The 14,350-nt window shown below is 51.4% G+C and overlaps 1 protein-coding gene across 1 annotated transcript in view; it reads left to right on the top strand.

Moving 5' to 3' along the window:
• The window catches only part of RPH3AL (rabphilin 3A-like (without C2 domains)), a 74,580-nt gene that overhangs the window by 46,106 nt on the left and 14,124 nt on the right, over positions 1-14,350 (top strand). Inside the window, exon 6 of the mRNA XM_019511158.1 lies at positions 11,555-11,729. Within this exon, the coding sequence (XP_019366703.1) occupies positions 11,555-11,729 (175 nt within the window). The remainder of the gene's footprint in view (positions 1-11,554; positions 11,730-14,350) is intronic.

Genomic DNA, 14,350 nt, shown 5'->3' with positions numbered 1-14,350 from the left:
TACGGCATTAGCTCCCTCTTCTTCTCTCTTTTTTTCTCTCTCTTTTTTTTTTGAAACTTCTTTTTAATTCACTCCTGTCTCCTTAAACCCCTTTCTGAATTCTGTGCTGGTGGAAAGGACTGGAAAACTTCAGAGAGGTCAGAGCAAGCTTCCCGCATGCTCTGCCCCCTTCAGCGCTAGCGTGCTCCAGACCATCAAACCTTCCCCCAGGGCTAAACTCCTCCGCGTGTCAGGAGAAGGGGCCTCAGCAGATTGTAACCCGAATGTGAAGCCTCCAGCGAGCTAGCTGGCTCCGGGCACCTCGGCAGCAGGCTGGTGTCAGCCAGTAATTTTCTAAGCCAGTGCTCCAGCTATTTGTGCATGATATTTATAAAGCACATCTCCTTGTTTGTGCTGTATTGACATGTGAGGCGGTGGGGGAGGCAATTTGGATCCTCTGTTGGAGATCCTTGCAGACTAAATAGCGTGGACCTGAGGAAATGAATCTTGTATCACTAGGAGGAGAATCCAGGGTGAATATTACCTCACTAGCAGCTCCTGTGCAGAGCATATAACTGGCCAAGCACCCATATACTTGGGACACTGCTGGGGTCCTTCTCTGCTTGGCCATCACAAAGATCCTGGCCCCTGGTCCCTGCCCAGTGCTGGCTGCGCAGAGAGGGGCAGCCTGGGAGCCCTGTCCTGCAAACACCCAGGAAGCGCTCAGGCTATGGTGCAGTGGGGTCCCTGGCAGGTTGTGCAGGTTTGGGCTGTGCCCTCTGCCTTCTCTTGGGCTCGGTGGTTTCTTTTTTCCTGGTGGATTTGGAGGTCGCTTGTGCGAGACAGCTGGGAATCAGCCCCCTCAGACCAGCTGTGGGGGTGGGCCAGTTCAGGCTGGTATGCCAAACTTGTTTTTCTTTTTTTTTAAATTTTTTTTCCATGTTCCCAGCCAAATCAGGTCTAAATCCATGAGTCGGTCCAGGACCATAAGTGGCCCTACAACCGACAAACTTCCTCCACCCCCACCAAGGGCTTCAGATATTTCCAAAGTCTTTTGGCAGGCATCCTATGTGCAGGCCAGCATCACAGGCCCCATGGCTCTAAGTCAGCTGCTATTCTGCTGACTTCCTACCCCTGGCAGGCACGCTGCATCTCCTCCTTCCTTCCCTCGCACTGCCAGGCTCACAGGGCCATGCCTGTGCATGTGTGGCCCTCCCCCTGGCCTGGCACCGGCACCCTTCGGTGGTCCTGGGGTACGCTCGGAAAGAGTGTGCAGTCACCCCTCAGCCTAGCTGCACCAGCGCTGCCCCCAGAGCAGACCGCGACAGCTAAGGATGGTGACCCCTCAGCGTGTGCAGAGAAAATAAGCTGTTGCTGTAGTATTGCCCCCTTTAGAAGTGCCAAGCAGCTCCTCTGTGCAGTCTCTTTGTGCGGAGGAGGGCTGGTTTAATTGCTGGATGTTTAGAAGTGCTCTGGTCACGAGGCGGTTTTGTGTGCTTCACAGCTTGGGATGTAGACCGTGTATCCTGGGTGCTCGTGGATGTGTACGCAGGGGCTGGGCACTGTGGTGGCATGCGCGCATCTTCTGGTAGGCATGGGAGAATGGCATCTGCAGACTGGTGAAGACCAAAAATACCCTTATCTGAAGACGGTCTCAGAGCTTAAGATACACAGAGTGTGCTGCCACACACGGCTCGAGCAAGAAGCTCCATCCTTAAAAAGAAGACCCCTTGTGTCCTACACCACCTCTTCCTGCCGTCACATTTCTGAGGTAGATTAACACAGCCTCCTGGCTTCCCACTTTGCAAAGGACGGAACCTGCTCCTCTGCTGGTTGCTCGTGTCACCAGTGGGGATTGCTAGCAGGCCTGGGAAAGTGGGAGCTGCTGGCACTCCAGCGATTCACGGAGGCCTTTGTCTTCTGCCTGGCTTTGAGACTGGCGGGTGGTAGGATGGCTTGGCTGATGCAAGGAGCAGGTTTTGCTTTGCTTGTGCGTCACAAGCCAGCAGCAAAAGGAAGTGGCTTTGGAGAGACCCAAACCCCCTGTCCCTGTTTGGAACTGGTGGACCATATTTTGCCCATGCCTGCACTGAAGCTTTCTTAACATTTCCATGTACGAACAACTGATTCTCTTCTCAGCAGAGGAACAGGATGGCAAGGCTTGTGTCCAGTCGCCCTCCGTGCTGTGCCTCTGACAGTTGACCGCCTGGGGTCTGTCTGTTGTGCAGGGCATAAGCTTGTGGGTGATGGATGATGCCATGTCCCATTGGCATCTGAGACCATCCGCTTTTGTGTGGGCTCAGCCAGAGTCGTTAGCAGGTGATGAGCTGCTTCACTAAGCACAGAATGCTCCACAGAGACGAGCGCCGTACAAAGCTTGTCGGTGTGAATGAGCAACTGTGACTAGGAAGTTAATGGGAGTGCAAGCTTTGTTCTCTGCTGTTTATTGCTTCCCAGATAATACACTGCAGGTATTTAAATTGCCCATCCTGAAAGCCAGCGAGGCTCACTTTATTGTAGCAGCACAGGTGAGCCATTCCCTTTAACCTGTCACGCAAGTGCTACAAGCCCCTTGGTAACGCAGAGAGAATTTCCCTGTCATGCCTCCTGTTTCTTGGGCCCAGGATTTTGGCTTGCAGCCATGCTTGGGTGTGCGTGAGTCTGTGGCTCTGCACGGTCACTCTTCCTTCAGGGTGTGAGGAAGGTGATCTGGCTTTAATCGTCTGTGGCCATTTGGTTAATTGTGTCTGCGTCAGATACCTGCCCTTGATCTGCCGGGTGATCCAGGCAGTCGTTGGCATTGCTCACACACCAGGTGTGCTGGGAGGTGACATCCGGGCAGCCCAGCAACAGTGCGGGGCTCTGGCTTCCTGGGCTCCATTCCACCATCTGGCTGGAAGGAGCAAGTCATTTATATCTGAGCTGTGGCACGTGGGCAGGTGACTTCATGTCAGCTGCACTTAGAAACCAAACTCCATTGGCTCTGCATGGACGAGCAAATAAATTTCTGCTTGCCCTGACTGATGGGGCCTGTGGAATAACCTTATGCTGCTTTCTGGTTCTGTAGCAGCTCCTGTCCTGTCTCGATGTTGCCCCAACTTCCTTAATGTGCTGGCAGCCATCTGTGGTTGTAGCCTGGGGCTAGCAGGGGTGATGTTAGCTATGAAGACGCGGCGGTCCAGGTTTCCACACACGCTACAACTTGTGCTGAGCATCCCTGCAGAGTCTGCACTCTGGTTTCCAGCAAAAGGCAAAGCCCATGCTGCTGCCTCTCCAGGGCTGTCATTACCCTTCCTAGCCTGAGTAAGCTTGCACAGCCGGGCTGCCACGTCCTACAGTCACACCTCTGCTGTACTGCATAGACAGAGCCTGTCTATGCAGGCATCTTCTACCATTAAACCTCCAACACCCCAAGACATGCAGCAGGACCCAAATAACCAAGGCTGCCGTGTTTGCAGTGACTTCCACAGGAAGCCGGTGGCTGACTCTTGTTGAGGCCCCTCTGGAAATCCTGACCACAGTCGTGCAGAAGTCCTTGCTTTCTTCTTCCTTGAAGCCTCCAGTGAGAAGGCTGCTTTGCATAGCAATAAGGAGCAAGTTGCTCTGACAGTGTATTATTTCTAGAGAGTCAAGGTGATTAATGGATTCTGCCTGTGGCTTTGTGCTGGTGCCCCAGCTGTCCAGAAGTGAAACATGCTGTTTAGCAGTGCTGAAGCCACTGGGTGTTGTGCACAGATGTACACGCACGCAGTATGACAGTCCCCACCCCAGTGCAGAACCAGCCACTGCGAGGGCATGGGAGGTGGTGCTGAGCAATGGCACAGCCCGGGAAACCAGGGGCAGCTTCCCGCAAAGGATTTGCTCTGAAGTTCCCTTTGCGCCCGTCACTCTCAGGAAGGTGCTGGTGTCTCTTTTTGTGACGTGCATGGAGGCATAAGCAACCTTGTCCCCACTAAGCTGTTTACTGGAGCTTAGCCACTTGTGTAAATGGCACTGCCGCTTCTCCTAGGTGCCCTGCAGGCTTTCCAAGCAGAAGCGTCTAAGGCTACAGTTGGATTTAAAGAAAAACGCGGATCATGTTTGGAGCCCAGCATGGCAGCTCTAGCTGGGCAGGCCAAGATAAAGGCAAATCCAGTCTCATGCTCCAGAGCAAATCTTGCCTCCTTCTCCTTTGTGCAGCATTGCAGAACTGGTGCAGTGCCTTCCCTGGCTTTACACCCAGAGCTTTGCCGGGCGGGAGACCAAGCATGGCAGGCTGACGGGCTGAGCCAGCCTAACCCACTCCTTTTTCTGCGTGAGTGGGAAATCCAGCCATCTCCCACGAGCCTGGTCTGATTGGTGGCGGGGGGAGGAAGGAGGATGTTGTAACATGGATAGTTGCTAACCTGGTGGAGGTTGATAAAGCAATAAGCTGCTCACATCAGTGTCAGCGCCCTTCAGAAACAGAGCTGTTGACCTGGCAGATCTGAGCTGCCAGCAGGGGAAATGGGGTCTCCTGTGATGGCAATCAGTGGAATAAGACTGGGATCTCTCTAATGGGTTCCTAGCAGGCACGTATGGCAGCAGGCCTGTTTCCCCAGCATGGGCCTGATGGCTCCCTGGATCCTGTGGTTCCACCTACTTGCAGCTTCGTAAGTGCCCGCCAGAAAGAGCCGGGGCTGTTAATCAACTGGCGTGGGATATCCATGTAGGCATACTTATCTGTTGGCTGGAGAGGCGGCCTGCCTCGTTACTTCCACAAATGCCTGTGTGACCATTGCGTGCTGGCTCGCTTCAACTGGCCCCGCCAGGCTCTGCCAGGCACCTTCCAGAATCACTACTTATTGTATATTTTTTATATCCATAATTAGTGATGCTATCATCGTAATTAAAATCCGTCTTGGAAGCGTCCGCGCGCATTTACATCTGAATTGGCACATCCAAATTTATAACGATAATGAAAACATTTTAAGTGATGGGGGGAGGGGATATAACTTTGTTCCTCTTTTCTTTTTCTTTTTTTTTTTTTTTTAAACAACAAATACCATTGCAAACCAAACAAAAGCTCCCTTGTGTCCTCATCACCCCCCCCCCATTTTTTCCCCTTCCCTTTCACTAAATGGCACTTTTGAGGCTAGCTGCATTTCATGTTTTATTATAGTAACCCCTGCGTAGGGGGAAGATTGCTGCTTTCAGGGACTGGAGGCTTTCACTCACCCCAACCTTGTGCACCCTTCCTTGGACTAAACCAGCAGAGCTGAGGGCTGTGCCTTCCTCGGTGGGCATTTTTTTTGTTGTTGTTGGCAAGCCCCTTGCTGCTGGAGAGGGCCGTGATATTTTTGGGTGCCTGGAACCCATCCAAACGCCGTGCACCTGGTTGCGTTGCAAAGAGCTCCTCAATAGCAAAGATATTATTTTTGGGGTTGGTGGTGAATGTATAGGATTAAAATAGCATCCTCCAGAATAGACCCACAAATATAAAGGAGGCCTGATTGAGGGAGGCAGCAACGAGTAATTGAAGACAGGCAGTGGTTGCGATGTAGAAAATGTTCAGGTCAGGGGTCCAATAGATTTTGCTATTCAGTAAGCGGTGCCCAGCATGGCAGTTTCACTGCATTTTAATTTCCTCCGTACTTGAACGCTGAATGTAGGAGTGAGGACAGATTGGTGTAAATAATGTAATTGGAAATCTCCGCAGTATGGAAAAGCAGATGAATGCAAATAATGAGACGAGGGAGCACTTGCTTAGTCTTCCTTGCTGGTGGAGGGGATGGTGCCAGGGCCTTGCTCTTGGGTTTGATTGGAAGGACAGTGTTCAGCACATTCGGCAAACAGGCGTTAATAATTGATGCGATTCCAGTATAATTCAGGCAAGGCCTGTGTGTGTGGGGCCTTCATCTGCAAAGAGTGGCTCTGGCTGTGAGACAGTGCTGGTCACAGATAGGGAAACGGAGGCCACAAGAGATGCCTGGTGGAGTTGATGTCAGCACTGCTATAGAGCCAGGCTGTGGCTGGCTCCTGTCCAGTGGTACTTGTTTGTACCCTGGTCCTAAGAGGGTTCCCTCTGTGCATACGGTATAATTTACCTGAAGGAGGTAACATGCTGTTGCATTGCTTTCCATCCAGAGCTGCTCTCAACTAACTCCTGTGCTCACAGCTGTGGGCAGAGCATCTTCCGGCTACACTACGCTAGTGACCTTCCCTTGCTGCAGCCTTAGCGGCAAAGCTTTGGACTGTGGCCCTTTGCACTGTGGCAGTGTCCTTTCTCTGGGGAGCTGCAGCTTGGCAAAGCCCTGAAGCCTCCTCATCCTTTCTTCCACACACAAAGCTGGTGACTGATGTTCTCCTCCCTAGCTCAGCCAGGGCAGAGGAGAAGGAGGCAATAGGGGGCTGGGTGCATGCAGGCTGGGGGTAACTGCTGTGTGCAAAACCACGTGTGGCAAAGTGGAGCCTTGCAGCTTCATGATAGTGTCCTGATGCTGTCAGTCATTCTCAATGCTTGCAGGTAGAAGCTAAGTGAGGACCGCTGCAGGGATCTCCACTGGGGGAGGGCCCTGCCCAGTGTCTGTGGCCAAGCCTTCTCCTGGGGCATGCTCCACTCCACCCCCTTGATTCATCAGGTGTTCATAGCCAAGCCTCTCTGTTGGGGCATCCACTTCCTCGTGCATCCATGGACGGGGAGCGATCGCGTTCCCCGGGTGTGGGGATTCTCCGTGCCTTCCCAACCACGTGTTTGTCGGAGCTGAGTTTCCAAACGACAGTTCTGGATTCAGCTGGATACAACAGAGGTTCTGTTCCCAAGTGTCTGGTTACTGTCTACTGCTGTAACTTCAGTGGTAGCTGAGTGCTTCCCTAATGGGAATATTAGCAGGACTGTAAACCACACTGAGCGTTCTGGGCTTGTCACGGACATGGCTGTTAAGTTGGTTTTGGTGACAAACCGCTGTCTGCTGTCCTAGACGCTTCCCTGAATAACACCTCCAATGCGGCAGCTCTGCATGAGGCTGAATGAAGCCAAGGCTGAGTATCGCTAGCTTTGCCATTAGTGCCTGTGCCCATGGTGGTCAGCATTTGAGAGCTCTGTGCTGGGGTGTCCTTGTTGATAATGTGCTGGGCTGGAAGGCAGGAGACCTGGGTTCTGTTCCTCTGCCAAGCTGCCTCTTCCCCCTGCGCCTCTATCATGCCCTTTAAAATGGGGATTATGCTATCTATCTTCCACTGCAAAGACCTTTGGGAGCAATGGATCTTCTCCTTCCTGTGTCCTGCCACCCCAGGTAGACGTCTTTCCAGCACTGGCTGCAGTTGATGCCTTGGTCTGTAGGCTTGGTGAGGTCTTCCTTGGTGCATGGCTTCTCCAAGAGCCAACAGGCAGACAGGTATTCTGTGGTCCATGTCACCATAGTCATATATCTGGGCTGTCTGAATGACCCTATCCTCACGTATTGTCCTTTGACTTTCTGATTGTTGGTTGAAAGTGTTTTGAATCTTTCTGGGAGCCAGCCCTTCTCTGTACCTGCAGGGATACATGCATCGGGCATCAGTGGGTGACAAATACTGTAGGTAAAAAACAGTGGGTGGTGCTACTTGCTGAATGGTTGTGCTACCCACCCATCTGGATAAGAAGCTCTGCAACAAAATCATAGGGGCCAGTGGTTCACACAGAGCAGGGGCAAGCACGGCTTTGCTTGGAAAGAACACATCTCTGTTTTTAAAGAAGAGTTTTATCTTTACAGCACTTTTATAGATCTGCTTTATTAATCTAAAGTCAGTAGGGAATCGTGCTGTTTGTTCTCCTGGAGCGTGATCGTCAGTGATGTCAGTGGATTCAGTTTGCTTCTTGGGCACTTAAGCTACACTTTGCAGCTAGGTTCAAAAAGAATATAAACCATCTTGTTTCAGACATGGGACACATATCCCATGGGAGCAAGCGTGCTGAGTTCGATGCTGTGCAAATTCTCTTGCCTTGATTAAGGCTGGTCTAAATGCAGGTTTTTGTATAGTATGTTATATGGCGACCTAGTTTTAAGCACCAGTAAAAGGTGTTTGCGTGTACATGACCATTTACTGTGGCGCAGCTGTATCTTCAGTAGGCAGGCCATTCCACGTCCGTTCGTAAACAGAACCAGTTATAGCGGGACAAAACCTGCGTATGACCCAGGTTTTGTGCTCCTGTCTGCACTTGTATTTTTGTTGCTGTGCCCTTGGACTTGTACCTTGCCTGGAGGTGCTGGGTTCCCTTGGTGTTTCGTGTTTGAATGCAGACATTGTGAGGTCTGTTCCGAGGAAGCTGAATGAAGAGAGAGCGCACATCCATCCCCTGCAATTACAGCAGGGGAGCACCATGTACCTCCAGCCTGAAAGTTCACACAGCTTGAGTCAGGCCACGCAAAGTCCCAGTGCCTCTGCTAAGGTCACGTGGCCATCTGCAGGGGCCAGTCTAAAGGAACAGGCAAAACCCAGGAGATGCCACAGAGCAAAACCCTCACCCCCACTCCTGGTAGGTGTGCTTTTGTTTGTCTTGGTGCTCTGCAATCAGCCCTGATTGCAGCGCATGCACAATGAGCTCCGTCTGCCCCCAGCTGACACACGCGTGTGACTCGTTACATTTCAGCTCACAAGTCCTTAAGCATGGTGCTAATTAATGGGATGAGATTGTTATTAGCCAGACGCTGCCCTCGGCTGTGGGCTGTGTCTGCACCGCCCTTGTTTCCCTTGCACCTGAGCATCTCCCCTGCAGGTAGCTGAGAGGTGGGGCCGCAGAAATGGGTTTCTGGGGCAGTTGCTGGAGGCTGCTGTTGGTGCTCATGGTTCCTATTCAGCCATGAAGCATTCTCACATTAGCACATGTTAGAGTCTGGAGTAACTGGCTTAATAAAAAGCCAGTGGGGGTCGCAGCTCCCCCAGGGGCTGACCTAGTACAGTAGCTCCTGTGCTGATCCTGACAGGCAGCAAAGGCAGCTGTGGACTGTGAGCCCGGAGACCTGGGCGCTGTTCTTCCCGCTGCCTGGTTTGGGGTAAACCCCTTCTCCGTGTCCCTGGCTGCTTCACCTGTATAATGGGGGAGGTGATGATGCCTCCTCCCCTCTGCACCGTGCTTTGTGGCCTCTACATCAGGAAAGCCCTTTATTAGCGCCAGATGTTATCGTCATCCAATATTTCAGGCAGTGTTTGATGATGCCCCAGAGTTCAAATGCAAGTTGCAAAATCCCTGCCGCAATTAATTATGTCTACAATTGTGCTTATGTGCATGCTGATAACCACATCTCCAAAGTGCTTGGAGAGCTTGGGGTAAAAAAATGTTCCTAATCACAAAGCGGCGATTCTCTTTCAATCACCCTGACTCCGAGCGGGACCGTAGGACTTGTACCCGCTGCATGAGATAGTTAAGAAATGTTATCTGTTTTAATATATTAACTTACTCTTGAACAAGGTGTTGCATTAGTTCATTATTAGGTTGCTGGAAGGCACAAATGAAATTGGGTTTTTCAATATTATTTTTTAATGTCTGCATTCTTATCCTTTCTCCTCCATTCCTCTTCCTCTGCCTCGTACCAAGCGTTGTATTAAATATATTTAATAGGGTTCCTTCATCTCAATGTTGGCATTAAAAACTAAATTAGCGAGTGCTGGGTCCTCTTACAGGAGGTGCTACAATTTATAGCTCTCGTTTGGTTTCCTGCTGCATGTTCGAATTGTCTTTTTGTTCTTATAGCTCTGAGCGCACTTGCTAAATTGTCTGTCTCAGCTTGAATCCCTCTGCAAGATGAATTTCAAGCCAGCATCTCATAAGCCCATTGTTACTGCTGCAGAAATATTGTAGCTTCTGCCCCCTTGGTTCTGGAGACAACAGTGTGGTTCCCTGGTTCTCTCAAAAGCAAAGAGAAACATAATTAATGACCTGATTCAGGAACACGCTTTAGCCCATTCATAACTTTGAGCGTGTTGGAAACTGATGGAACAGGCTGTTTGCTCGAAGTAAGCCGGTTGTGGCATTGCTTGCCACGAGAGCTTCTCATCATAGATTCGCAACCCAGAAGGGCCCGCTGGAACATCTGGGCCTGCCACGAGCCAGAGAATGCCTCTCGGTTCATCCGACAGCAAGCTTAGCTAATGTTTAAAGCACAGCTTCCGGAAAAGCATTTGGCCTTGATCAGAAGACCGCAAGAGATGGAGAGTCGACCACCTGCCTCGGTAGTCTGTTCTGGGCAGAATTGCCTTTGCTGTTTGAATCTGAGCCTTGTTCCTAATTGGAATTTGTCGGGCTTTAACGTTAGCTATTGCGGGTCTAGACTCTTTCGTTATTGTCACATAGATATGATTTTTCGTCCCTGGGAAGCACGTAGAGACTTTGGCAGTGCCCAGCACCCTGTGAACTTCCTGAGGTTTGGAAGGCTGCTCCGAGATCCCTCTCAAAGTTTAGGTGGCTCGTGGGAGCTCTCCTTGCCTACTGTTCTAGGTAGAGGCATGGGAATTTATTTTAAGGAAAATTTTGTGTGTCCAGGTCAAATTAGCCAGATCAGGTCCATATTTGTTTCAATCATTCAAGAACCATACGTGGCCCTGCTACTGGGAAATATCCTCCACCCCAGCCTGGGACTTCAGATACTTCCATATCCTTTGGCAGGCATCCTACGTGCAGGCCCAGGCCTGGAGGCTTGGGTTTCGGATGCCCCCGAGTTCCGTTTGCCCTCAGCCATGTGGCTGCAGGAGCAAGCTAGGGATGAGTCTCCCATTTCCATAAAGTCGGTGTGTAGCCAAGATCCTCCCACTGCCACCTGGCCAGTGGGAAGCTAACTACAAGGCTCTCATAGGGAGTCCTGTCCACAAGCAGACAAGGGTGCACCCTCCGCTACACAGTGCCATTTTAATTGCATTACCTCGGTCAGGGAGGCGGTCTTCCTAGCTGCACTGGGAAAGACCGCTATCCTGGCATGGAGATAGGACCTGCCAAGGGAATGTGTAGTAAACCTCCCACTGAACTGCTAGAGTGGGAAGGTCTTGGCTTTAAGCCCCCTTTATGGAAATGGGAGACTCTTCCCTGGCTTGCCCCTGGGGCCTTACGGTTGAGGGCAAGCAAAACTCGGGGCATCTGAACCCCAAGCCTCTGGGCTTGGGCCTGCAAGTGGGATGCCCGCCAAAGGTTTTGGAAACATCCAAAGCCCCAGATGGGGGTGGAGGATGTTTGCCGGTAGTAGGGCTGCTTATGGTTCTGGACCGACTCTCGGATTTGGAATTTGTTTGGACTAATTTGGCTTGGACTACGGAAAATTTAATAATAAATGAATAAAATTTCCCCAGCCATCATTGTGGTCATGGTATTTCCCTGGGAATTAGGGCAGTCAGATTTGGGGTAGGGAAGAGCAACTGGGGCACTGGTGGTTTCACAGACACTAGCACCAAGGAGCTGATCAGCATCTCAGGTTACATGGTGAGCTAGAAGATGATGAACTGTCACCGCAGCTCTTGCATGGGTTTGGTTGAGCCAGCCTAGGATGGTGGACTCGGGGTACTGTAGATCCCTGCACATGTGGTCTGAACCTGTGGGTCTATGGGTAAAGTCACTCCCATGGGTAAAAATGTCTGTGTCCCCCAGCAGGTCTGGAAGCGGTCCGGCGCGTGGTTCTACAAGGGGCTGCCCAAGTACATCCTGCCCTCAAAAAGTTCCAGCAAAGCCAACGACCTGTTTGTGCGGCCACAGCAACCAGAGTCTGCTGTGCAAGCAGTGAAGGGCATCGAGACCAACCGGTTCTACACCTGGGCCAGAGGGAGAGGTCAGTCCCCTGCGGCCTCTTTGCATTGACTGTGTATGCTGGGCTCGCAGCACCCCAAGTGTTGGGGGGGAACTGCCCGAGCTGGGGAACATGCTTGGCCGGATGGTTAGGGCTGGGCAATGGGGGCAGGGCGGTTGACGGTTCCCTAGTGGTCACTGCATTGATCTGGGAGCTCTTGGGTTCTGCAGCTCACTTCCCATGAGACTTGAGTCACTTCTGACCACCTTTTTTCCCTTCCTCTTTCCCCACCTGTTCTGTGCGGATGGTCCTGGGGTATCTGTTAGCAAGTGTGATTCTACGTGCTGCTGATCTCTGCCAGCTGCCATTGTTATGCTGGGCTCCATACAGAATACAGAGACCCCTGCCCCAAAGAGCCTGCTGTTTAAAGGATGCAGCCAGTGTCTTGCCCAGACTTCCTGCCTTCTGCTGGTCTCTGACAACTTCAATTTAGTAGAGCCTTTATTGCCTGTGTCGGAGAGGGCCTTGCTGTTTGAAATGCTTATAGCAATGTTGGGAAATACTCAAATTGGCCCCTGTTCTCTGAGGAGATGGGCTAGCGTGTTTTGAGTGAGGAGCTCCCCATAAATATCATTCAGGTGGCAAGAGGAGTTCAGAACCAGCCAAAGAGCACAAAAGCTGCCTTGATAACAGTGTTCCTTCAATAGGTATAAGCAATGCAGAGCCTTTCTCCCCTGCTCTGGCAGATATACAGCTCATTGCCATTTTATAGGCAGAATAATATGATCACGGTCCTTGCCCAGGTTTATGTCCTGCTTTCTTCCCTCGCTATTCTTCCTGCCTCTTGTCCTTTAGACAGCTTTTCTGTGGGAGCCCCCAGTCATAACTCATGAGCGAACTGGATGCAGGAGCATTTAGTTCTTTTCATCCTTGCCCTTTAAACAGCTCTCTCCTGCTAGTGCCCTGCCTGCCACATAATTGCCATGCAAGAGTACCAGGTACAGACTCCCCCCACCTTGCTCTGACGCAGATTGGCTCTAGTTGTGAATTTTTTCTTCCCCACATAAACAAGGACAGCTTTGAGCATCCTAGCTGGAGAGCAGGGCACCTTGTGCTGGACAGAATAGCAGGATGCTTCCCTGCCCCAAGGAGCTTCCAGTGCAAACAGATGAGAGAGATGACAGTTGGGACAAGGGAAGTTTTGTATCCCCATTTCACAGAGAGGCAACTGCATTAGAAAATAGAATTCATAAAATTCCACAAAATTCATACCTTATTCATAGAAGTCCATAAAATCCAGTTTATGCATCCCTCACATCCCGCTGGTGCCCTGCGTCAGTCAGCCTTGCCTCTGATGCTGACCTCAATCACTTCTCGTTCGAGTCTCTCAGCCATTTAGGAAATGCCCTTCAGCTTCCCTCGTGACAGTTGTTTGCATGCGAGCTGTTCACTTCCTCCTTCCAGGCAGAGGTTACAGATCAGTCTGCGCGTGCGGCTGGCATCCCCTTGGCACTGATCCTAAAGTGACATGCGGTGACACCTCTGAGATGGACCCAGGTTAGCCAAGGTGTTCAGTAACATGTTAACAGGCCAGTGTGGACCTTGCTGGGAACCTTCAGCTCATATCCAAGTGGAAAGCATGAGACATTGCCTCTGTTACCCGCACCCTACCATACCTCCACCTGGTGAACACACATGCGTAGCACCTGCCAGACCCTGGGCAGGCCAGGACCTGGCAGGCTGCAAAATGTAGAGCTGCCTTGTTAGGCAGGATGTCCTTGGGAATGAATCATGGCAATACTGTCCTTCTGACAGAATGGATGAGGGCTGCTCCTTATGGGGTTTTTGTTACCTTAGGCAACAGTAAGGGGGAAGATTGGTTTAACAGACAAATTCCAGCTCTCAGGCTCGGAGGTGGGCTCTGTCTCTAGGCTTTTATACAATTTCTGTTGAGCACGGGGATGCTGGGTCCCATCACACTGCTGCAGGGCTTGAACCAAGCTTCTAGCCTTGGCATTAAGGGGAATTACAAGGAAAACCAGTCTGGCATGGGGAGCATAATTGGCCTGTTGCTTTGAGTGGCTCAGTTTAGCAGCTCAGGTTGAGGCAGCTGCTTCCCACCACTTGGAGAGGGCTGGGAGCAGAAATCTCCTCTCTGCTTGTGGCAGCCAAGCAGAAGGGGCTCGTTATTCCGGCTGTCAGGTTTAGGTAAGCATTTGTCACATTATATTTTGCACAATTAAAGTGACAGCCCATGTTGGTGAATCCAGCTGTTTGTATTCGTGTCCCAGAGTTGTCCCGCACAGCGGAGCATGCAAGGCAGTGGCTGCGGCTACTGCCAATGTCAGCAAGGGCTTAGATCGGTCAGTCACAAGTGCCCTGCCCTGATCTGGGTTAGGGAAGGGGAGGATGGTCTGATGGGAGCCCGGAGAGTCGCTGCTCTGCTACAGGTGGCCGGTGAGACCTTTCCTGGAGACCCCTGTAGTGGATATAGTAGCCCTGCCCTTCCTTACTGTTGTGCTGCCAGGGGCAACTTTGGGCGTGCATGTACCACATCAGTGGCTGTTCACACCCCACCCCTCTGCACGTGCTGCTCTGGGCTGGTACTCAGTGCCAGCTCTTGAGCCCTCGTTCTCCAGCAAAAGGGGGTTGTTGGGTTTGTT

Source organism: Gavialis gangeticus, unplaced genomic scaffold (assembly GCF_001723915.1).
Source record: "Gavialis gangeticus isolate Ggan-Ray unplaced genomic scaffold, GavGan_comp1, whole genome shotgun sequence".
Classification (NCBI taxonomy): domain Eukaryota; kingdom Metazoa; phylum Chordata; order Crocodylia; family Gavialidae; genus Gavialis; species Gavialis gangeticus.
Note: the sequence above shows the minus strand (reverse complement) of the source record. Positions and strands in the feature narration are given on the sequence as shown.